The sequence below is a fragment of the Amyelois transitella genome, chromosome 12 (genome assembly GCF_032362555.1).
Source record: "Amyelois transitella isolate CPQ chromosome 12, ilAmyTran1.1, whole genome shotgun sequence".
Taxonomy (NCBI): domain Eukaryota; kingdom Metazoa; phylum Arthropoda; class Insecta; order Lepidoptera; family Pyralidae; genus Amyelois; species Amyelois transitella.
In genome coordinates, this window is record NC_083515.1 from 7,598,733 (window position 1) to 7,623,876 (window position 25,144).

Genomic DNA, 25,144 nt, shown 5'->3' on the forward strand with positions numbered 1-25,144 from the left:
TATTATTCAAACAGCTAAAGCTTGAAATCTCTTCCCGTTTGTCTGGTTCCTGATTTCAACGACTATGGGTTTTCACTCTTGCTGTTACTCGATCTCAAATAAGCAATAAATACAAGAAAATCATTATGTATTCGCCGCATGCTGTTAGGAAAAGAACGTACGTCCCGGGATATTGCAAATTACTGCCACATTCTTCGTAACAAGAACAGACTACAGCATCGGAAAGATATCGTAGCAGTCACATCATATCGGTTTCAATTCTCCTCCTGACTCTGAAGTAATATTAATTGATATACATAGTAAATGAAAAATGCATTAAAAGTGAGTTATGAATGTAAATGAAGCAAAAGAAGTATACAGAGATCGTGGAAAGATGTAGTCTCTTCCCCTCAGGGAGAGACGAAAATTTTATGTATGTGATCTAACATAAAAAAAGAGAGCGTCGGTGGTTAAAATGCGTGCTGCGTAGAAAGGCACAGGTTCGAATCCTACCTCGGCCATGTACCAATGACTATTGTCGAAGTTATGTACAGTTTGAATACTAACCGATGCTCTTACGGTGAGGGAAAACATCGTGAGGAAACCTACTCATTCACGCAACTGGATGTGTAGCCATGATCGATCCAATACGGGTAATACGGTTTACCTGCAAAGGCTGCAGAGGTTAGGTGGGGTAGGAGTCGCTTCGTAAAAAAAATCAACCCGGGGTATGCCATGGTTAAAGGCTGGCTGGCAATATACCGCTGGCTGCTCTCCAAAGTGGTGAGGATACAACCGGGACTCAAGCCAGGAGGAAGAAGATCAAACAATATAAAGGTTACGTAAGGTATGAGAATTAAAACAAAATGTAAGTAGCTGCTATAATTTATTATTTTGTAAAAAAATATTCTACTCACTACATAGCCAATATCAGTTAAAATTTTAATAATTTAAGTATCCATCCCTGCGTAAGTCACATTATTTATCATCTATACAACAATATCTAATGTTTCACAATGAGTATTCCGGCCTCCTACTATAAATCTCAATCGAATAATTTATGCTGAAACTTACCATTAATACATATAGTTAAGTAATTTCACGACAACAATTAACAAATGGTCCATAAGCTTTATATATTTGAAATTATTGCTTTATTCATACATATTACGTCTTTTAATAAAATTGAACTTAAATTAGGTGTGTCTACAATATTTTATACATTGGGTTGAGAAAATCAGAGGGGAATTTTACATAATAGTATACGTTGCACGCCGGCTCTCACAGCCTCCGCGTCACTATAGGGTTTCAATTTTACAAATATATGTAGTTCACTATACTCTAACCGCTACCTTCAATTTTATACGAAACTATATAATTTTAATTTGAGACACTTGCGGTGTCTGTGTGCCCATTCGCGCAACGTCTTAATGATGTTATAATAATTGACAATATTCATCGAATAACACCCAGAATATCTGTCGGTCACGAAAAATGATCATCACCACTTATCACAATGTTTATTGCTTTTCAGATACACGCCTCATTCTCAACTTATATCACATTTGAATTACAGGTCGGCCCGCGTTTGCTTCACGATTTACGTATTAACAGAAGACTACCAGAAACTTGAGTTCGATTGTCAGTCTTAATGTTAGAGAGGCGACGTTACGTTACAATGGAATATCTACAACGCTTACAAAAAGCCAATATTTCAGCATAAATTAAAAAAAATAATAGAATCGATACGACGTTCGCAGAACTGTTTAGATGAGACAACAAACGAAATCACAAACACATGCATGTTAGAGCATAAGCACACACAACACAACCGGTTTGTTAGTAGCTATATGACGATATACATTGTTCATCAACTCATTATACGATATATCTGTAGATTAACCTAAATAGTAATAAATAATCAAGTTGGAAGATCTAGGGTCACAGCTACTGGCTAGTTTCTCACGAGATACCATCGTGGTGACGCGACACTGCTCCGGTGACCAACCATCGCTATGAAGGTACATTACAATTATGTAGCAAAACAATCGGTGAATATATATATACAATACTTCGGACGTCAACTAGATAAAACTAAAAAAATATAAAACCATTAACCTAAAAATGTACAAGAGTAGAGTTTAATAAAAATAATACTGTATCACTACTGCAAGCAGCGTTATTAGTGGACACAAAACTTTCAGTGCCATTATCTGGACACGAATTAATGGAATAGATTCTGAAATGCCAGATCCAATCAGAATAAAATATGTCTAATAAAATATGAATACGTATGTATAGCACATTCCGATGCTAATTTGATTCCATCGTTAAGTATCTACGTCGCATTTGACCCTACACAATACAGAGAGCTAAATATAATAATAGAGAGCAAAAATTTTGCAAGAGTTACGTACTAAACATGAATTTTTATTGTCAATACAAACTGCTATTCCGAAGTGTAAGAGTAAGCAAATACTAAAAATTACTACGACAATGTTCCCAATAATAAATTCAATTAAAAATTAATCTCAAATTTAAAGCTTTAAAATACGATAAGTATGACGTCGTGAAAATAGTTGAAAAAGATAGCTGCAATAAAATCACACGCCAGCCGCGAGGCGGCTCGCATATCACAATGTCTCATAGACAGCTGTATACTGGCCCGCGGGTATCGACGAACTAACACTAAATTAAGTAGAGACAAGTAAGGGACGGTGAAGTTCATATAACGTAAGTCGAACGGAAGCAATAACTAAACAGCCCAGGATTCCACTATGTAAATGCTTTTCGCTATAAATATATCGTAACACTGACCACAATGAGGTGAATCGGTAATGTTTGTAATGCCGACGTGAACTTGCGACACAATGCCCAATTTCATGATAAACTTGTACCTAAATAATCAACTCTTCTTAGTTTTATTTTAATAATGCCAGAAATCATTAGTACTCTATTAAAGTTCTAGATCTACGATAAATTGAGATATAGTGGTACAAAAATACTTTTCCAAGGACATTAAATACAATTTTCTGCATAACATTATTATTGCTCATTTAGGTTTCATCTATTTAAAAGGTAGACGTGTTTGTAATTATTGCTTCTTACTACATCTCGTAGCTCTAACTAAAGAAAATACAATACTCAATAGAAATAAAATACTTACATCATAAATACTGACCGAAATGAGAAATAAATTAGACACTATACTTTACGATTTAAACTTAAAGTGTTACCGCTAATAAAATAAAATTTACAATATCTTAAATGATCTTAGCCTAAATGAATACTTGCTTCCTGCAATAGGTAACCGTTAATATAATTTCATCAATCAAGAGAGCATTTTAAGGCAAGGATTTAATGAAACCCAAGAAATATCATCTGTTAAAACTAATCTTACACGAGAATATTGAAAGAAAATTAACATATTTCTTTAGGTAAATTTAAAGCTAATCCTGTTTCCGAATACTTTTCTTCATACGATTAATTCATAATTATAGAAGTAGATTGTTGCAGCGATAGAATGTATTATTTTACAACATGTGTCTTAACTACACCTCCGCGAAAGAGGCTTGATTTTAGGTATGTATGCATATTATTACATTATACAAGACGAGTCAGTAAAACGGTTCTCGATTGCTAATGAATGATAAGGTAACTCTACTTAACGTTAAATAATCTTACGTTCAACATTCTCGTGCAAAACTAGCAAAATGAGATTCACCCTAATTGGCAATAGTGCGACGCAGGATATCCTACGTTCAATATAGGCACACGATTAGGCAGCTGTACCCACTGGATACACCCAGCTGCGTCTACATGCGCGGCCCTACAACCGCGCAATCACATACACGTCTCCACAGACACTCCTCCACACTCTGGAGTCACACTTCTAGACAATAAATAGGCACTAAGACAATGACCACGAATATTGCTTCTTGACGCCTCAAAAATGAATAATAATGCCCTGATTCAAAATAATACTTTTTTTCTATATAGATAATGCCACGGTAATGTAATACCATAAGGATTATTTAAAAGTTCCTACTGGGCAGTACTGCTCTTTAGTAAAAATTGGTATGTAGTAAATATAAGAGGAAACATCGTATTATAAGATACATACAATTATTATTTTATAAGTAATATATAATGTATTTTATACACTGGCCTCGTAATCACTAAATAGGTATACAAAGAGTGCATGTTAATTTGTGTTGCCCGTAAGTAACTAAAATTTAGATCTTTTGTATGTAATTCTAGTATTTGATGGTTGCTACTGGCATATGGTAAATGAATGTTATTTTTTTATGGTTCACAAAGTCTCTTAAATTGTTGGAAGGTATAAGAAAGTATAACTAATATTCATAGGGCACGCAACACGGAAACAAACATGTCACCTACATGTTTAGGAAGAGCAGTTGAACTGCAAAAATGCATTAAAAAATATTATACAACGCACAGGAAGGCCGTTATGTTGATATTCTATGAGGTTTTCAATTTTAACTGGCTTTTGCTTTTAGTATGGCCTTTATGCATGTGCTACGTGTTTAAAAATAGAACTCGAAAATAATGAATTAAAGTTTTTTTTTAAATTTTAGTGATTTGATTTGCTCATTGCCTCGTAGTCTGTGCTAAAGCAAGCGGCCAATTAGGTACTTCGAAATGTCTCTTCTATTTTCAAACGTTCACGTAGCAAGCGGCCAGTACGATTTAGTGTCGTGAGAGGGAAGTCATACGGCGTTGCGTGGCGAAGGCGCGCTATCACAGAGTCAGTGCGTCTCCTCGGCGGCCACGTGGCTCGCGACCAGGTTCAGCGGCGCCTCCTCGTACTCCGCCGCGTTTAGTCCAACCTGAGAGACATATTGGATTTTAACAAATAATAATATAGTTTTAAAGTTAGTAGCGTTCCCGAGCTATGGATAGTAATATTATCATTCGAGAAAGGCCGTACTATCTGTCTGTCCTCTTCCTTCGGGCTTTAGTCCCTAATTACATCCTCATCTCTTTGGAGAGGAGCTCGGGGTATGCCTTTGACTATAGATCCTAGATTGGATGAGTCAGGTTTTTACAGAAAGCGACTCCCGTCTGACCTCAGCAACCTTTGTAGGTAAACCTTACACGTATTGGATCCATGGTTACACATCCAGTTGCCTGAATGTGCAGGTTTCCTCACGATGTTTCCCCTCACCGTAATATCATCTGTTAGTATTCAAACAAATATGTATACTACTTTGAAAAGAGTTATTGGTAAATGGTCGAGGTGGGATTTGAACCAGTGTCAGCGCATCACGCATTTTAACCGGCACCTTACCGACTCGACCAGTACGGAGGGTATAGTACCTGGGCGCGCGGCGTGAGCGTGTGGTGGAGAGCAGCCAGCAGGTGCGGCTGCAGCTGCCGGCGCAGCGCCGCCAGCACCGCCTCCTCGGGCGCGGCGTCCGCGGCCGGCGCGGGCGCGGGCGCCGTCGGCTGGATTTGAGCGGCGCCGGTGACGCCCGTCCCGCTGCGGCGAGACTCTGTCACAATGCGGTTAAATCAAAATCAATATTTTATTCAGAAAATAGGTCTTATAGAGTCACTTTTTACATTTCAATTAATTAAGTTATATATAAGAGTAATAGTATGTCAAAAAGCTACAAACTACCTAAGTACTTAACTCCCTTGAGGCGTCCCTTTAAAAGACCAGAATGTAACACTTCAAAATGCCCCACCAGCTCCAAAAGGATGCTGGTACTTCACCAATCGACCACTGGTAAGAGAAGATGTACTAGCTGATCTTCCAGTATTGGTCACCACCTCGTCAAATATATCAATAGCATGTCTTAATCAAAATCTTCATTAATGCTGGTCACAGACAATTCGGTAAGACGAAAATGTAAACGACGCGCACGCGACAAACGTTAAAACGTGGTTGAATCCTTGTCAAACTGAAGCGGTCAGCGGTCGCCGTGGCGGCTAGATACAAAGTAAGGAAACAGAAGAGCACTAAACAAGCGCGTGCGGCGAGCGGCAGTCGTTATACTCTAATCCATGAAATCTTTGCGCTTTTAATATGTAAAGCCCTTGCGGACCATTTCTCAGATCCTAAACTACTAGTTCCATCACTCACTGTTTCGGTTATGCTTCGCGTCGTGCCTCGGCCTCCGGCGTCTGGTGTGGATGGTGTCGCGCCGCATGGCCGTGGGGCGCGGCACCCCGTGCAGCTTGTAGTACAGCCCGCAGGCGTTGCAGACCATCTCGCCGCGCGCGTCGCGCCGCCAGATGGTGGTGGTGTGCGTGCCGCAGTTGGAGCACGCCAGCTCCACCCGCGACGCTGCGCCGCGCGCCCCGCCAGCGTTTTGAGCTCCGCTAGGGGGAGATGCTTCCATTGGGTCTTGCTGTAATTTAAAAATATATGAGATCGCTATCTCTAAAGTCATTAATCGGTACAACAACGTGAGTGACAATTAAAAGAAAATGGTATGTTTCCATGTTTTCGGAATTATTAATACAGCGAACTGAAGTAAAAATACGTGTGCCGTCTGCCGTCTTTGCAACTATGTAAACATACATACCATTACGCCTATTTCCCATTGGGGTAATACCTACGTATACAACCGTGAACATATAAGATTCTAAAATGTAATCTTGATGTGGTTACTCACCGAGTCAGCAGGGGGCGCTGTCCACTGCGTGTTAGGTGCCTGTTGGTCGGAAGTAGCAACAGGCGTCGCCCGCGCCGGGAAGCTCTGCTTCCTGCGAGCTGTGCCGGCCAGCCCGCCTACAATCGCACCTCGACCAGAGCCTTGCCATTCGCCGTTCTGAAAATTACACTTTACATTATCATACCTCATACTGGCCTCATTTTGTCATTGCATAAACAATGACTTTTGATGTTTTGAAACATGTCTATATTTTAGCTCTGAAAGCTAGAATTATCTTTTTAAGAAATGGAATGTTGGAATTATGGTTTTAGTTTTGTAAACAATTGTAAAAAACTGATGTTGCATTCAGGGAGTCAAGGGCTCTCTCTAGTGCTGATAGATCAGGCGTCCTACCATAATTACCAAATATTCGACGATTATTAGCAAAAATACGAACGTCTCTTCTAATTGGATAATCTTCTGATTGACTTTAATGGCAAGTTCCGATTTCTACACGCTTGCTTGTTATAAACTTGTGCCTTACTATCAAACAGAGGTGAAGTATCAATGAGATCATGTGTCGAGTGTCCGTTCCGTAATGAGTATTATGAATAATTTACAACAATCTCAATAGAAACCATTAAAATTAAACAAGAAACCAGAAATTTACTGATCTTCATTACATGGGTCCACTACATAACTTTTTTATGTACACTCAAACCACCTTCGCAGATAAATATCACGTTTTTTTTGCATACATTGCATGACAGATGAAGTAATAAAATATAGTAGGGTTATTTATGTTTACAGAACATTGTGTTATAATCACATTATACAAGTTAGGTGGGTATTTCCCGCTCTAGGTAGGTACTGAATGAATCTCTCACTAGATATTTCACCGCCAATTGTTCTAACAACAATTGATCATTAATAATCTAGTCAACATTTTTATTTTTTCGACCTGTAACTATTTGAAACACAATTTTATCATTAAGCCTATCAGCTGAACGTGTCCTTTCAGTACTTCAAGACTGCTGGCTATGTCTAGACCGCAAGGGATATAGACGTGATCATATGAATGAATAAATAAATAAACATTTTTCTCCCCCAATAAATATTTATTTATTTTTACATTACACAGCTTTATTCATTTCAATTATGTGAAACGGTAAATAAAATTATTGTATTACTAATGAGAATGACACATCACAGAAAAATTAACTAATCGAAAAAGTACCTGTAAAGTTTTACTCTTATCCTTTGATATTTTAAGCATGAAAATTTATAGAGATAAATTGGTATCTTTGATACCTTCACATAAGATATGCATAGATTGAAAACGGCTCCATCTTAAATCATCAAACAGATATAACTTTCTGTCCCGATACATTTATGAATCACTTCTAAGGTGTCTAACGTGAGAAAAACGAATCAGAAGAAAAAGGCAACTTCATTGTCGATTGAGTCGTGACTACATGATTTGACTACTAAATCACTGCATCCTCCGAATCGGTTTATTAATTTTATCATATCTACGGAAACACGACCTCAAGGAAAAGGCTCAAGGAAAACATTGTTTACCTCATAGGAGCATTAACATAACAATGCGACCGGTCGATAAAGAACCTAATTTATGCGGGTGTAAGTGCGATATTCGCGATCGCGCACCTACCGCGTTCAGTGTCGTGGGCGCGATTGAGAGAAGAAGCAATTTCTATAGTACGCGTATTTGTTTGTTTGTAGTCACACGACGTATTTACTTAAAGTGTATCAAATATTGCTATGGATTTATATATACTTTGGGAAACAAAATACGTGAGTAATTAGTTTATGTTTTTATTTTTTAAATATCAGCGGGAAGCGAAACAACGATATTTTGTCGCGATATAAAAACAGCGTCGCGCGTCCCATGCTATAATGATAAGCTACAAATTATTTTTCTTCAAATCAATAGCTAACAATTAAGGCTATTTTTCTTAATTATATTTGCGAATTTAAATGTTAAATAGTAAATAAAAAAGTACATAGTAGTAATTAAATAATAAAGTTTTAAGAGATTAACGTCAATAATGGCTGTAATTACAGATAAACTTAGCCTTAAACTCCCTTGACCCCGTCAATGCCACAGTAGAGCATAATTTAAAAAAAGTTTATACTTAAAATCGTTCTCTTTTTCAGAAATAGAATAAAAACGGCAAATGCAACAAATATTTTGGAAACAGCACGTAAACTTAAAAAAATATTATTATTGTAACGGCTGCTGTGAATGTATTCGATAATATTCTACGGTGATATTTGTATTTTTTTTATAATCTGACTTTATTATTATCAAGGAAATAACAGGACAATCTTAACAATTATTTATACCACATTCATGATTAGAAAAACAAGCGCAGTATAGTCCAGGTTTATGTGCCGTCTTAGGAGGGCGCATCGTGTTTAGCAGCGATTCAAAATATTTGGAAAAATAACGTTACATACCGGTGAGACAGCGCCGTTGATTGGCTGCTGCATGTTAGGAGGCAGCGGTGACGTGGTGCTGCGCAGTGGGGAGATTGTCATGCCGAGATGCTTGCTGTTGATGAGCCGCCGCAACAGTTGCGTCGCCTCGCCGCCGCGACCTGTAATAGTTCATGGTTTCCTTCAGCGAATTGGAAATACCTCAATATAACATAGATATATCAAGTCGAAGAGCCAACAGTCTTGAAGACTGAAAGGCCAAGTTCAGCTTGATGGTTTAATGATGTTTTCAGATTCAGATAGTGATTTGAACGCTTTTATTGTAAGTAACCACCCATATCACTCCATCGTAACTGACAATCAACTACTAGTTGTAGGAGACTGAAATTTGATACATGTAAAATTTGAATACTTTATAGACGTTAACCTAAAAATTTTTTCCAAGAAATGAATATGGAATGAAAGTATTAGGCGACGTTTTCTGGATTAACGTCACAAACGTCGAACCAGCACCGATGTCTATCTCAATACTTTACCAATAAAATCTTGAACTATTGACTATAATTATCTCTCCAATTATTGTCACGCAAAAAACTATGACGTACAAACAGTGGCATAAATCAGAGTGAGACACGAATTATTTTGCATATTTAGAGTGTCGGATAATTTGTGGCAATTATAGTAATTACCATTTTGCCGGTGGAGCGCCTGCCATAGAGACTCCTTGTCGTTCTCGCCCTCCTGCGCCGGTTGCGGAGACGACTGCGCCGAGCGAGCCGACTGCGTTTCTTCTGGGTCATCCTGGAATTTAAAAAAATAATATTACGTATGATACGTCTTATGATATTGATTAATTAAACATTTCACACAATCGATTACATACCTGTGACATTTGTGATATATCCATTTGAAGTCTGTCAGGATCCGACCCACTACTACTCCGACTGCAATCGTCGTACACTGAAGAGGTGTCCTTAGAGGTCGACGTTTTAGTTTTACTCGACGAATGGGAGTAGGGTTGTTGCTTATAGTCGTCTGTAAATTCTGGTAGGTTCTGAGTTGAACTTCTATGGAAGTATATGTTTTTGTCTTGTTCAGTGCCTTCGGCAGGTTCCGTGGGTTCGCTTTTGACGGGTCCGTATAATGAGAGGTCCATTTCTTTGTTATCATGATCTTCTTCAGCGGGCGGGCTGGCACGCGGCGCGTTGTATGAGTATTGTTCGTCGTAGCCTTGCGGGTAGGGCTGCGTCGCGCCCGTTTGCGTTCTATCTATCACACTGGTGTAATTCGATGGGTACTTTTGAGATTCATCGTTATCACGTTGCGCCACCGCCGCCACAGCTTTGCTTATAATATCCAGGACACTATTACAATGCATCACCTCTCTCGCTCGTTCTGGGGGCGGCAAACTCGGTACGCTGTTAAACATTATGTGGGGTTCATCTTCCTGTTTGACCACATATTTGGAGGGGTCGTAATGTTTGATAGAGAGGAGCGCGACCGCTGCTTGCCTACTCTCCGCGTTCTTCATTTCCTCCGTGGAGTCCGGAGATCCTATTTCCGCGTATTTTATCTTAGTCTCGTGATCGTACTCGTTCTCGGTCAGTGGCTTGATTATCTCCTCCAGTTTAGCCGCAGTTATGCTCAGGTTCTCCTAAAAATAAAATAACATTGTTTGTACATTGAGCGCCGTTCCATATTACTTGTACGATAACGCAAATAAACAAGAGCCAATGAGGAGCACGCAGTCATTTTATGTGATATCACTAGCTCGCTGATAAGATAAAACACAGTCAGATCTAAGGTGTAACTCCAGTATCCTTTCTTACTTTACGAAAAATGTACTTCAAACGAATACGCGGAGTGAGTATCGTAGTCACGATCCGGGAGCAACACTGTTTGTGTGTTTTAGTTATTATACTAAGTACGTGACCGCGAGCGTAATGGTGTTTTTTGTTGTAGGTGTTAGTGATATTAAGCGTCCTAGTTTCGGCGAGTTACGGGCAAAAGGACGACGTAAAAGGAGCATGTGACATTACACTGAGAGACGAGAATCTGACGGTGAATTGTTCGAGGAGGGACATTAGCACGATTCCTACCTGGCCGGAGCAAATAAACAACTTAGAGCAAGGTAACGTGCGTCACGCCATCCTACTTATCTACAGTATCACACCCAACATGACGTTAACAATACAAACACTTCAACCAAAGGTCTCAATAGGTGTCGTTCGTTATCTCCGACTCCAACTAATATATTTCTTGCATTCCAATACCTGTGTCTATGGAAGTAATCTTTTATCTACTCAATAACTTTAGGAGCGGCGAACACTAAGAAAAAAACATTTTCTGCGTTTGCAAAGCATTGGCTTGGCTATGCATGTCAATGTTCAGTGTACGTTCAATACAAACATGTATATCCCTTGCACGGTAGACAGAGCCAACAGTCTTGAAGAGACTGAAAGGCCACGTTCAGCAGTTTACAATACAGACTATTTGAATAATTTATCACTTCTTCATCAAAATTAATTAATAACAAAAATCTTAATACATTGACCATATTAAGCTACCTAATTTTTGAAAATATGTAGTATTAACATGCATAGTTAATAACTGAGTGAGAAAATATAATACTTGTTAATTAACTTAGTTGCGATAAGGTAGAGCCGGATGCAAATGCAAATGCTTTAATGTAATTTTAAAAAAAATCTAAATAATTTTACTACTGCATTTTATTTTTTAACAATGGATTTTTTGCGAGGTCCGCCATCAGTACATGGAATGGTCTGACTTAAACTACCTGCTGTTGCTAGTAAAGTCACGAGGCGACAAAATTATTAGTCACATTATAGTACAAATTTGATGTCCATTGAAAAATTTATTTACGTAGGTTATATTTTAAATTCATGAATTTAGGTAGGGTACTGAGACGGCAAAAACCCAAGATGCAAATTAAAATTACTTGCATTTAAATTTTTAGCTTTTTAGTACTTTTTTGTTAAATTTGATTATACAAAATACAAATGTATGGCACAATTGGCAAATAAAATAGTAACTGACCGAAGTCTTGAAAGATATTGGCAAAAAATCGATATGGGGGACCTATACTTGAATCGTATCAGGCAAACAGAAGTCAAAAATGTGAATTTCTGTCTGTATTTTTGTACTCGCATCACGCGAAAACTATTGTTCCGATTCGAATGCGGTTTTCTCAGATGTTTTAGGCTTGGCTTTACTTAAAAGCTGATTTACATTATAACTGTTCAACTATTATCTTAACTTTTATGTATAAGGTTTGTCAGTGTACTTTTACGGCGAACGAAGTCGCGGGTAACAGCTTTATTTTTCTTTCAAAGTAGGTGTGTGTAGGTGACAGGTTCCGTTTACCTTTCAAACTATTCTATCTAACTCTCACCTGATAACGTTTTTCAACAACAGCACAAATTCCTAACAATGAGCTTTGACAGGTTCCTTTTTCTTTCGTAGATACTACTTACAGACAACCCTAAATAAAAACAATTTTACAGTGCACGACGTGGTGATAACGTTCTTCAACAACAGCATCACCACGCTGACGGAGCTGAGCGGGGTCCGAGGCAGCCACGTGGCCATCAGCTTCAAGTCCAACCAGATCGTGGAGATTGAGGACGACGCATTCAGCAACGTGCCGCGCATGGTCTACTTGGACTTGAGCAACAACTTCATCACTGGTAAGTTACGTTACTTCCGTACCCTAATAGATATAGTGTAGACTATAGAAGTCGTAATAATGTTAGACAACAGAAATGGCATATTGTATAAAAATCTATAAACGTGATAGATTAAAAAGTATAGTAAATAAAATAGAACTCAGTATTGAGATGCATATGAAAAAGTACGGTGACATTTTTTTAAGACGCAGACAAATTATTTTGACTTAAGTTTTGAGATATTTATATTTTTCCTTTCAGAGAATTATAATTCAATATTAATGAACATCTACTATTTTATAACTAGAGAGAAGTCCTTATTGATTTCACTTAAAATAAGCAAATGTATGTGTGTCTTAAATGTACTCTAACAGAAACCTAGCTACATTATCTCTTATCAAATCACTTCGGTGTAAACCCCACGCGTTGCTCCCGCAGTCTCCGAATACAGCGAGCATTGTCTTTTTATAGCGATAACGTTCGTGGTGCTTTCCAATTCTGGTAATAATATATTTGCCTATTATTGGAAAAGATATATTCAACATTGAAATCAGTTTATCATTTCATCACCACATAATTATTATTATAAAGTCTTTTTATAGTCTATTATGTCTGTTTGTAGGTACGCGATGGGCTTAGGTATCTTAGAAAGTTGTGGGCGGATTTTGTTCCTGTTTGAAATGTTGGAAAGAGAGATTTTCTGAGGTAGGCTTTTATATCTACAAATGCAACCCGTGCGAAGCCTGGGCGGGTCGCTAATGTTTTTATAAAAAAAAATATCTCTTTTATTTGCGCGTTCCCATGCAGTTGTACTATCCGGCCTTATGCTCTGAAGCCAGGGTTCTGTTCCCAACAGGAAATTGATTTGATACAAATTACTAGTCTATTAAACAAAAAAACACTCATATCCTCATTGATCTGCTTCACAAACTTTCGCATTTATAGGTACGATAAAAATATAGCTCATAAACAAACAAAATGATTGTAAAGACGGGAAGCCCCTATTAAACCGGTTATCTCACCGCGAATGAAATCTCATGATTATCTTAATACCAAGATCCACAAAAACATTACTGAATTAAGTCAATGTACTTACTATCAGACAAAATTGTTTACTGACATTTTCAAAGGCAAAGTGACTTTTATAGGCTTAATCTATTTCGTGATGAATGAGGCTACTCTATCAACAATGGCAAGAAAGAACATTCTGTACCTATAATAAGTAATACAAGATTAAGTCCAAATCTCCGCCCGCTTTAGAAAAATTTCATTTATTTTCCTGTGGCAATTTTGGGATTTCCTCCGTGCTCTCCCACACTTCTACCTACACCTTGATATTTCGGCTGTACGTTGTGTCAGTCAGTTATGTGATACTTATATCACATGACTAGCAATCGTCAAAGTTTATAGATAGTTTATTGATAAATAAACGTAATCAATGTTTTGTGCAAAGGTGCCAAACTCGAAATAAAATTTAGAATACATAGTAATACCTTACCTAACATATTAAACTTTAATACAAAAAGTCAAATGAGTAAGATTTTAGAATATTTATTACAAGAAAAAAACACACAAAGATATTATGCCTTATACCTATGGAAAATATACATACGGACGAACTTCTTTAGTCTTAATAAAAGAACAGTGATTTTCAGCAAATTGTTAGGTGAGTTTAACTATTCAAGAATCCGCGATCTATTTCGTTTTAACAATTTTATCTTATCGTGAGATGCGAGTATTAGGTATTTTCACATCATTCTCCGCAACTCAAACAAACATCTATTACCTCGTTTACCGCCACGTTTATATTTTCAACACAGTGGAACCGACAAATTATAAACGTAAAGATACCTACTACAAACAATACCGATTTTTTCTTTCATTTCTTTTTGTTACCCAAGGTGAATATATATTACACTAGCTACAGTAAGGGTTTTTAATTTACCTCATGTCTTATAAAAAAAACATAATTACTATCAATCAATCAATCCGCAACATTTACCTACATAGGTAGAAATCCTAGACGGCTATATCGCACAGGCAATCGTAATATCAAACAATAAAGGGTTAAGTAATAATTGCCTACATACAAAGATTTAGAAAAAACTTGATCTGCAGATCATCTTATCGTCATGCTTATTCTGAATCGTCACGATTTGCTCTATATGAATAGTGTCTTAGTCATTTCCGCCACTCGGCGGGTCGGTCGTAGATCACAAATACTGAGCGTACAGAAGTCCTATCAATTCCATGATACGAGTAACCTCAGCCAGTATTCGTAACTTGGAGAAAGCCTATGAAGCCATTATCTACATTTTCACTAATTTGTGACAGTCATAAACGCGAGGCTGCTATCAGCAGAAGATGTTTAGCACGACTTTCACGTCTGTTATTTTCCAACAAACAATGTTGATTAGTCATCGTCGAAATTAAGACCCTATTAGCTACTTTAATCGTGTAACTTCTAATACAATCTAATATGTACTCTAACATAATATAATCACAGATAACAATTATTTTTCAATGACAAAAAGAAATTTGCATAACATAATTTTTTTTTTTTTTCAAATTTACCTTATCTATAAATAGGATTGCGACCGTTTGTCTAAAATTGTGTTCGAAGTTATTATATCATATACGAAAGTAAAAATTATCCCAGGGTCGTAAAACAAGTTGTCGTTTATCATGTTAGCTATCATGACCCACGAGGTTGCCGGTTTTTTCCTGATATATTAAGTAATCGTATATACCCTACACCAAAATAATTCAAATATATTCGCTTTCCAATAAAAAATAATTATAAATTGGCAACACTTGTACAGGCAGCTTTGAAATTCTTAATCATTAAACTGAACCGACAGAAAATGAACTACATATGCATTTTCTAACAACGGATGTGAGAAGAAAGGCAAAACGCAGGTAAAGGTAATATTTGAAATATTTTCTTTGAAAGCTGTGATAAAAATAGTAGATACATTTGTAAGTGTTGATGCTACTGCATCGCGATAAAATTATCTCACACGTTCCTACATATTTATTGAGAATGCACTGAGTCACAGTTTACAAGGGACATGATTGTAAATAAAAGATATTATTGTACTATTGCAGGTGAGGTGCTTCGAAGTGAAATCTTCCACGGGCCGTACAAGAATGGGGTGTATGATAGTATCGCTCTTGAGACCCTGAACCTCGGCTTTAACGAGATACATTCTCTAGACAGATATCTATTCCAATACACCCCGAACTTGACACGTCTGTACCTGAACAACAACCCTATCGAAATACTCGACCACGTCACCATCTTAGCTCTATCGAGTGCCGGCAATTTGGAGGTAAGCTTATTGCTGTTTACTGTCCTCTATAACGCAAGGGCAATCAGCCATTCGATCTTGAAAATGATTAATGAACTCGCATAATCGTACACTTCCAATCAGGATTATAACAACCTTTAAAATTTGAAATTTGATTTGTGAGAAACTGTTTTACGATAAATTCGATTAAACTATAACCTGTACTCAAGATTAAACTGAACATAGGTTAACCTGAATTAGTATTCGATTTACATAAATACAAGTATAACAAAGTTATACCTTACTCTTCCATACCTAATCTTATAAAATATTTTAAGGGAAAATATATTTTTTAAAAGTTTCAATTTGATACCATTTGAACTCAAAGTCCATGAAACAATAAAAGGTTATATTTCATATTATTTCATATCTGTACTTATTCATTATCTCATTTGTTGCTTGCTTGTCAAAAATATTAGCAAAATTTAAAATACTGTTATCTTTACAGGTCCTCGACTTGTCAAAGACTGATATCGACACTATACCACTGGATGCATTCAGAGGTTTAGCAAATCTTCAGCACATAGACCTATCTGACAACAGATTCACCACAGTGCCTGAAAGTTTAAGCCTGGTGGGGAGCACGCTCAAATACTTGACGTTCAACAAAAATCCTATCGTGAAATTAGACGACGATAGTTTCGTAGGTAAATAAATTAATCTTTACAAATATTGTCTGAAAGGTGATGATTGATGTTTATATAAAAGTTTATGAATCACATATCTAGCAATAAAACAAATGAACGGATTTAGCTGAAAGCCACAAACAGTGATGATTAAGTATCCGCTTTGGAAGAATTTTTTAAAATATCATCAGAAACACACCGCAGCGCAAGATTCTTGGATACATTGCGCAAGATTGGGTCGTGGTGATAAAAATCCCAATTAAAAAAAAAAATTGCCTTTGGGAAAGTCCGTAAACCCACTGCGTTTTGTCTACCCAAAGGCGTTAGAAACAGATAGTTTGATTAGGTATACAAAAAAATCTGATAACATTAACGGAACAAACGTGATAATACAGTGGGTAACTTTCATTGAGAAATCAGCTCTTATTTAAATGATTGACGTAACTGCGTCCTATCACGTTCACGTAGAATGTTAAGTCGGTCTAAATTCCTACTTTGCATGTGTATGTCCCTGATGCATAGGTGACGAAATAATTGGTAAAACAGCAATGACGCGATTTGCAAATTTGATAAAAAATACTGATAAATCAAGATTTGCCTTAGCAACCATAGGTCTAGCCTTGCTTAGACTTATGGTCGGTTGTATTTATATCATTATAAAATGGCAGTTTATGTTTAATGGCATGAAAAATGGTTAGGGCCTTTTCCCATCTAACACTACGTATTTCACTCAGTTTCTTCAAGGCCTACAAAACTAAAAAAAATGGGATAAATGATTCAGCATTGTTTATAAGCATTAGTAAATAATATAAAGGTGTCTTAATAGTAAATTGGTTACAACTAGATTACTTCTTTTTAAAGTCGTATCCACAGCATACAGAGATTACGTGGTCGTATCATTATCATTGTATTCAGATCCGGAATAACTTTATGCTTACGTTTTACAAGCGCATCATTCTAGTTTTAGAATGCGATTACGTGTATTACGAAATTAGCAATTAAGACGTCTCAAAGAGTCTGTAAACATCCATGACCTAATTGGGTCCTTCATATTGACGACTTTTAGTTTTTTACCGTCGACTATGACCGACAAAGGTGACGTTTATAATAGAAAGCCTTGTCTGTCAGGATAGAGCTAAGCTACGTATCATATAACCCTTTGTCTATACCTATGATATTATACTAGGGTGGGTGTTTTATATCATTCTTTATTAAAGAATTAGAACAGAAAGACTTTAACATAAAGATTGGTTTTATAACGAAACGAAGATCGGTTCAACCGTTCAGAAATTTTGTTGTTGAACGCTCAAACACTTTTGTTGACCGTCAACTCTGCTTTTTCTACTATTAAAAGTTTCTATCGGTTGAAGTTTAACTTTTCTGAAATGATTTCTCCAACAACTCAAGGGTTGGAAAGTATCAGGCGATAAAATAAATGACGTATCTAAGTTAGGAATACCGACGATAACTTTCTATCGTAACACCTTGGAATGCTATAGCGATAACTCCAACGCCGTTGTTAACTTCTATCTATGGCAGAGACTTTCCAATAAATCTCACATCTATTTGTCAATATTTATGTTTCCAATTAAAGTCTCTGCTCGATCTCTGACGCAGTGTTATCTTAAACACCATAATATTGTAAAAGTTCCCTGTCCTTATCCATGCCAAAATTACATTATAAATTCAGTTGTTTTGACGTGAAAGATGAACAAACAAACTTTCAAAAGTGTAATATTTCATGGAAATCAAATACGACATATCCGTTATCAGTTATGAACATTATTATTTAATTACAGGTTTAAACAACCTGATTGAGCTGGAAGTGGCCGAGAATGATTACTTGGAAGAGGTGACGCGGAGCACGTTCACACCACTCAAAAACTTGAGAGTTTTGCATCTGTGCCACAACATGAACTTGCGCTACATCAGCCATAACGCCTTTAGGGGACTTAAGGACAAGTGGACTTTGAAAGAGGTGGGTAAAAGTATTCTTACTAGGGATGTGACATTGCTGATAAAAAATCGATTTTTATATAATCGATTTATTTTTTAAGTATGAAAAATCGATTAACAAATAATCGATTTTTCTTAAGAAAATAATCGATTTTATTATATTGATAGATTTTCCTAATTTTTCAATTTATGTCAAAATAAACGCCGTATAAATTATATCAATAGATTTATTCATTAAAAATAAACAATAGAAATAGTAAGTTCTTATATAATCAACACAAATTAAAGTTTTTAAAGAATGCACAGATGGCGTTAATGTAATATTATGGAGCTCAAAAATCAAATCAAATCAAAAATTTCTTTATTTTCTCTACAATCTTATAGTTACACTGTATAAACAAACACAAAACAAAATCACAGGTAAGGAATATATCAAAAGATTGCGAGAGACTGGTGTCTGAACTAAGCAGAGCCTGTATCTCAGTGCACCAGCCTCCCCCCACAAGGTGAATGACAATACCTAATTATTATTTTTGTCTTAAACAGATAATCAAAAGTAAGTTTTAACAAAGAGAATGAGTGCTAGGTTAAAACATAAGTACTTACATCAGTTTCTTATATCTAAATTTTATTCAAACTATATGACAATGAATAAATAACTAAGCATAGCTGTGAATATAATAAATAAATAAAATTTATTATTAAATATAATACATACTATGGGTGAAATATAATATTAATAAATTTTAAAAATAGATAAATACATATATAAGTACATTTATATAAGTAAATATATGTATATATATATACATATACATATATATATGTATATGTATAAATTTGCTACTATATACTTACTTAAGAAGATCTAAATAGATATGAATATATGTGATATTGATAATATGTATCTATGTATAAAGATATAGTATGTAAGTATGTACCAACATCTATTAATTGAGAGAGCAAAGAATAAGAAGTTAAAAATCATTTTAAGGGTTAGAGTAAATTTTCGGTATCGTTGTAGTCAAGCTTTAATAAAAAGTCTGTTACTGCCTTTTTGCAACTATATTTGTGTAATAGGTATAATTCAAGTATCCGGTTTAGTTTATTATATAAAAAGGGCCCCTGGTAAGGGAGCTATGATAGTATTCTTTGGCAGTTCGCGTTCCGGGCTCCAAGCCAGAAGACAAAAACGTAATGTCGGAGTGCATTTATTGTATGATTATAAAAATCGATTTTTAATCGATTATTAATTTTAAAAAAATCACGTAAAAAAATCGATTTTTACTTTAAAAAAATCGATTTTTAATCGATTTTTTCCATAATCGATTTTTTTTTCACATTCCTAATTCTTACCTAACCTTCTTTGGGTAATGCTAGCAAAAGATTTCTTGTAATTAATATTATCTATACTAATATTACAAAGCTGAAGAGTTTGTTTGTTTGTTTGAACGTGCTAATATCAAGAACTACGGGTTCGAATTTAAAAATTCTTGCGTTGAATAGATCATTTATCGAGGAAGGCTTTAGGCTATATAACATCACGCTGCGACTATAAGGAGCAAAGAAATAATGGAAAATGTGAAAAAAAACGGGGAAAATTATTCTTCCTTGAACTATTTAATTTTCTTTTATTTTTCATTTTATTCTTCGTTAACAGGGAGAGATGATATGAATTATGTCACAATTATCATTATAGGTTTATAATGTTGGTACAAGATAAATTTATAAATACTTAAAAATACAAGCTTTCCATGCACGGAGAACAGTCGTGTTCTATTTTTAATTTAATTTGTATTAATTTATGCGCATTGCCGTTTATCAGATTAACTTCTACACTAGTCGGCCTCTTTATTCCAATTGGTAAAGTTTCGGCCTTTGGGTCACAAGGTTTTGGCTTTGATAACTGATCATGTCGAGAAGAAAAATAGTCTTTTTTAAAGACCTGGGTCTTGAACTTTTGACTATATTATAAGTTATAAAAAACAAAAGTAAACATAGTAGAACATGCGATAACGTATTTTAGGACTAGCTGATGTTATTATATATATTTTTGGTGTTCTGGGTAAGATATTTCCCAAATGTGCTTGTGACTATGGTACCAATGATTGCACGACCCTAGATCTTAACGTATCTCGTGTTAATATGATGTAATGATCAGAATTTTTGTAACAAATTAAAAAACTACGAAACGATTTCGATATAATTTGGCAGATATAGACTAGGCCTCCGAGCTTTATATGTAGAACATACCTTCGTACGTAGTACGTTCCAGCAAAAGTCTAATGTCAAATATTTCGTTCTGCATAATGACAACAGAACTATGAGTTCACCAACCCGACCCTGACGCAGATTGTATCACGGATGATCTAATATGCTGCGAGATGCTGATACCTCGGCTACCACTTGACCAATAAAGTAGTCGTAAACGTTACTAGTTTATGATAAGTAAATAGGCAAATATAAACCTTTATAATTTGATTCTAAAATAAATTGTAGGTACCCTTATTTCCTAACCGGATGAACCCTACGATTAAATATATTTTTGTTTCTGGCATATGCGATAGTTTTAGGCGATAGTTGCACTTTTGATAACTAGAAGGCTGATTTGGTAATTATGTGGGTCAGTATATCCCTTAAAATATGCAATAACATCACGTCAGATACATCTTTTCGATGCTATCCTTAAAATAAGAGGCGGGTATATAGTAATAAGCATGAGGACGACACGCCGAAAGCCTTGATCTCTTCATACTACATTTACTTCATTCACATGCATCAATCTTTAAGTTGTTACTAACAATGTAAGTTGTTACTACTAACTTACTATTGACCTGAGCTTTCGCCAAAAAGTTTTCGATTTACTGCATTCTCTTCACATGACTAAACCATCTAAGCATTCCCTTTTCCAATTCTATCTAATTCTAAGAAGTTAGAGATTTTTCGAGCGACGCGAGCGGAGTCGCAGGCGCTCTCTAGTTTACAAAATTCCGACAGCAGTGTTGCAAAAACTTCTGTAGGTACTTTTAATGACTTGCGATTAGTTGATAAGAAAAAAAATGCGTTTGGCTGCAATATTTTATCAGTGAACTAACTGCTTCTCAGTAATCAAATGATAACAATGCAAATGTTACATTGTTTTGTTTCTAGTCTGTACGTTGTATTGTTGCGATCTTATTGCACAAGTTACGAAATGAAATTATAAGTATATCATAATCCTGCACCGTAACTTTGATCTTCATCTCAAGCTAAAACTAAAACAATAAAATTCATCATACTCCTGTGTTTGTTCCCATAGTGTAGTAAGCATGATGAGGAGCCCGGGGTCCGCCTATGACTTAAATCTAAGATTGGATTTAAGGAGAGCCTGACCCCCGTGACCCTTTTTAATGCGAACGAAACTCGGCATGGATCACAATGTGAAAGTGCTAAATCCCTTGGTCATCACGATTTTCTTTCCTTTTATTTTAACAATATACGAGTAGATACTCGTGGCTTGAACCTGGTCATCTAGTTTACCTAAGAGATAAGTTTTAAAGTTCCAGTCCATACAATATAAAATGCTCAAAAAATAAACTCAAATGCTACTGGACCTATTGCGATTATATTTGGATGGATGATGGACAACAATTTGGTCCAAAATGATGGACGAAAATTCCCACTGGACATAAGAACACACAAAATCTAGATTCAAATAAAAAATCTCTTTTCAAAATAGTCCAACTACAAGATGCTACAGGTGATGTCAATTTTAAAAACTTATTAGTAGGTACCAATCTAACATAAATATGCCATATGACATTAAGACATGTAAACATTAAAACATGAGCACACTTTTCCTCCATTTCGGGTTACAAAAATTGATGTACACGCGGATTATCACCAGGTATCGCAAAACGCGTGCTGTACGAGTTGGCCTACATATTGGGTGCTTACTTGACAGTCACAAACGGGGACAGCTGATTAATCATTGCTGTGCGTGCTTTGATATCAATCAAACACTGATTGCAAAATTTATCCCATAAGTGGATCAAACATTTTATGTCCTATATATTGACTTTCAGACAACTTTATATTTATTTTAAGATCTTAAAATATTGTAAAGTCAATGAACCCAAGAAACAAATGTACAACCCAGCAACCAACCATGTATTTGGTATTATGAGGGTCGAAAATGAAATTATATAGTTCAGTAGAGGATTTCTTGCATTTTGCAGGAGTCAATGTCAGAGTAAAAAAAAACTAAGATCCCTAAATCACATGAAAATTATGTTCAGTACTTTGGATTATCACTAAGATCTTGTTTTTCTTATTCAATGATCAGAAATAAACATATCCGTCATATATGTTTATTTCTGAATTTAGACAACAAAATATATATTCTGCTTCATAAAAAAGTAAATTAAACCGTTACAAAACTAAGACTAGCCATTATTTACAGGTTTACTTGGATGACAACAACCTCAGTGAACTCTCCACGGACTTGATGCCATGGAGTAAGTTGGAGATTCTTGGAATGACAGGCAACAACTGGCTGTGTAACTGTGATCTAGCCAACATTATCACAGGACAAGGTGCCAGTTCTAAATTCAAACCCGGTGAAATTCCATAGTAAGTAACTTGCTAGTTTTCTTTTAGATAAAGGTTTGGTACAAATAAATATAATTTATGCTCTAAATTAATTAAAACACATTGAAAGATTTTCAAAAAACTAATATTTGTACAAAAACAAAACAATTATTTTTGTAACATGTGGTCATAATTTGGTTTTTTTTTCAGCTGTGCTGCCCCTATGAGATTGGCTGGATCACTAATAACAAATATAACTATTTCCTTCTGTCCTGCTTTTGATAAGACATTTACACCAAATAGAGGATTCAGCCTCGGCAATTTGAAACCAAAACATGTTATATGGAGCATCCTAGGAGTGGCACTTATTGTGTTTGTTGGGATGGTGCTAGGAATGCTAGCAAAAGGAATCAAAACTGTGTATGTAAAGAAGATTAAAAATGCATCTATCCGCTATGCTAACTTAAAAGAAGATGCCATCAACGCCTAAATGTGCAATTTCACAGGCAATTTATTGAGACTTGCAGTATTGCATACATATTATTAAGTAGTTTGTAAATCTGTACATAAATAAGAATTGAGATATAAATTTGTTTTGGCAAATAAAAATGTACTTACACATGGACTTTCATTATTAACTTACCTCTTTAGAGCCTGTTAAGGATTTTGCATATTGAAGAAACTGTTCCAGTAGCCTTTCTGATCTATGTGTTAATTCACTAAATGTGTGAAACTCGTCCAGCTTGTTTGCACAACTACCACATACCACCTGCGGTAACAGGTCTCCTGGGTAAACCTAAAATGTTTTTGCATTATTAGTCATTTTGTTACACCACAGTAATCATTTACAGAGATGATGTGGACAGTGACCTTTCACAGGCATAATCATAGATGTTTAGTCATATCTGATAACAAATAACACTATCCCAGCATGAACAAAATAAGGACATGAGGACAGGAGAAACAACTCCCCTGCAGAATGATGCCCCTAAAATAAACATCTAAATATAGAAAATATTGAATTCTTAAAATAGGTATATCATTTGAATAAGGAGGGAGGAATGGTATGAATAGTTGAGGTGCAGAACAAGGAGCGTGAGAGTGGCAGGAGAGGCGAGATCTCCATGCGCTCCTTTGTTATCAGCGTCGCGGCGGCCTCCCTCTGATACACCGCGATCGAAACACAAACCCGTCTATCACTTCCCCGAACGACATTAGTCATACGCTTGAGCACTCAACGCGTGGGCCGTAATATGATATCACAATGCGAAAATATCCAACACCCGCGAGAAAGTTAATGGCGCTTATCAGCATCCACAATCTCATACGCTTACGCTAAACTTTCACACGAGAAAACGGCATCTTCTTGGTTGTCATAACGAGAAATAGTCAAATATTATTACCATTATAGACAAATATGTCCTTATCATATCGGAAAGTTGAGATTTATCCTTATCACGGTCAAAAATTGGAACTTTAACATCACTGCAATTATCGCCACAGAATGATAAACAAAGGCGACACACTGAATGGTATTTCGGCGGCAAATTACACATATTTAGAAATCAAAATGGAAAAGGGCGGTCACAACGAAAGAAAACATTTAGAAATTAATTGAGTAACTGATATAAAATGAAAAGATTTGATTTAAAATATAACTCAGCATGCGAAGATAGAATACATCACATCGCGATTGTCAACCAAAAGAACGAGCAAGCTACACACACAAGTAAAACTACCATTGTTTACGGTAGTTATCTTGAATGTATGGAGTGGCTTGTTCTCATTGACGAACTAGAAATAAAATATGATCGGCATCGAATACGAGAAAGAATCGATGTTTATTAGACATTGATTTATTCTTTAATTTAAAATAAAATAAAGGAATAATTTAT

The 25,144-nt window shown here is 35.9% G+C and overlaps 2 protein-coding genes across 2 annotated transcripts; one reads left to right on the plus strand and one right to left on the minus strand.

Annotated features, from left to right (window-relative positions):
* Nucleotides 1-860: 860 nt before the first annotated feature.
* On the minus strand, nucleotides 861-24,966 carry LOC106142471 (uncharacterized). Its single transcript, XM_013344234.2, has 9 exons — nucleotides 24,653-24,966; nucleotides 23,893-24,045; nucleotides 9,946-10,716; nucleotides 9,752-9,863; nucleotides 9,084-9,223; nucleotides 6,624-6,779; nucleotides 6,089-6,356; nucleotides 5,320-5,495; nucleotides 861-4,829 (listed from the first exon to the last, which is right to left on the minus strand). The coding sequence occupies exons 1-9, from the start codon at nucleotides 24,803-24,805 to the stop codon at nucleotides 4,749-4,751; spliced, it is 2,010 nt and encodes a 669-aa protein (XP_013199688.1). The 5' UTR covers nucleotides 24,806-24,966; the 3' UTR covers nucleotides 861-4,748.
* Nucleotides 10,772-23,868, plus strand: LOC106142472 (phospholipase A2 inhibitor beta). Its single transcript, XM_013344235.2, has 8 exons — nucleotides 10,772-10,925; nucleotides 11,025-11,193; nucleotides 12,587-12,769; nucleotides 15,857-16,080; nucleotides 16,547-16,745; nucleotides 18,524-18,702; nucleotides 23,122-23,291; nucleotides 23,460-23,868. Exons 1-8 carry the CDS (start codon nucleotides 10,902-10,904, stop codon nucleotides 23,737-23,739), a joined length of 1,428 nt encoding a protein of 475 aa, XP_013199689.1. The 5' UTR covers nucleotides 10,772-10,901; the 3' UTR covers nucleotides 23,740-23,868.
* Nucleotides 24,967-25,144: the final 178 nt, after the last annotated feature.

Bases quoted from the DNA above. Each gene is read 5' to 3' on its own strand.
- LOC106142472 (XM_013344235.2), top strand. From the start codon at position 10,902: ATGTACTTCAAACGAATACGCGGA. The intron at 10,926-11,024 runs GTGAGTATCGTA...TTTTTGTTGTAG, and splicing joins ACTTCAAACGAATACGCGGA to GTGTTAGTGATATTAAGCGT. The intron at 23,292-23,459 runs GTAAGTAACTTG...TTTTTTTTTCAG, and splicing joins AAACCCGGTGAAATTCCATA to CTGTGCTGCCCCTATGAGAT.
- LOC106142471 (XM_013344234.2), bottom strand. From the start codon at position 24,805: ATGTGTAATTTGCCGCCGAAATACCATTCAGTGTGTCGCCTTTGTTTA. The intron at 24,046-24,652 runs GTAATAATATTT...AAAACATTTTAG, and splicing joins GGACATATTTGTCTATAATG to GTTTACCCAGGAGACCTGTT. The intron at 9,224-9,751 runs GTAATTACTATA...GAACTATTACAG, and splicing joins GGCGCTCCACCGGCAAAATG to GTCGCGGCGGCGAGGCGACG.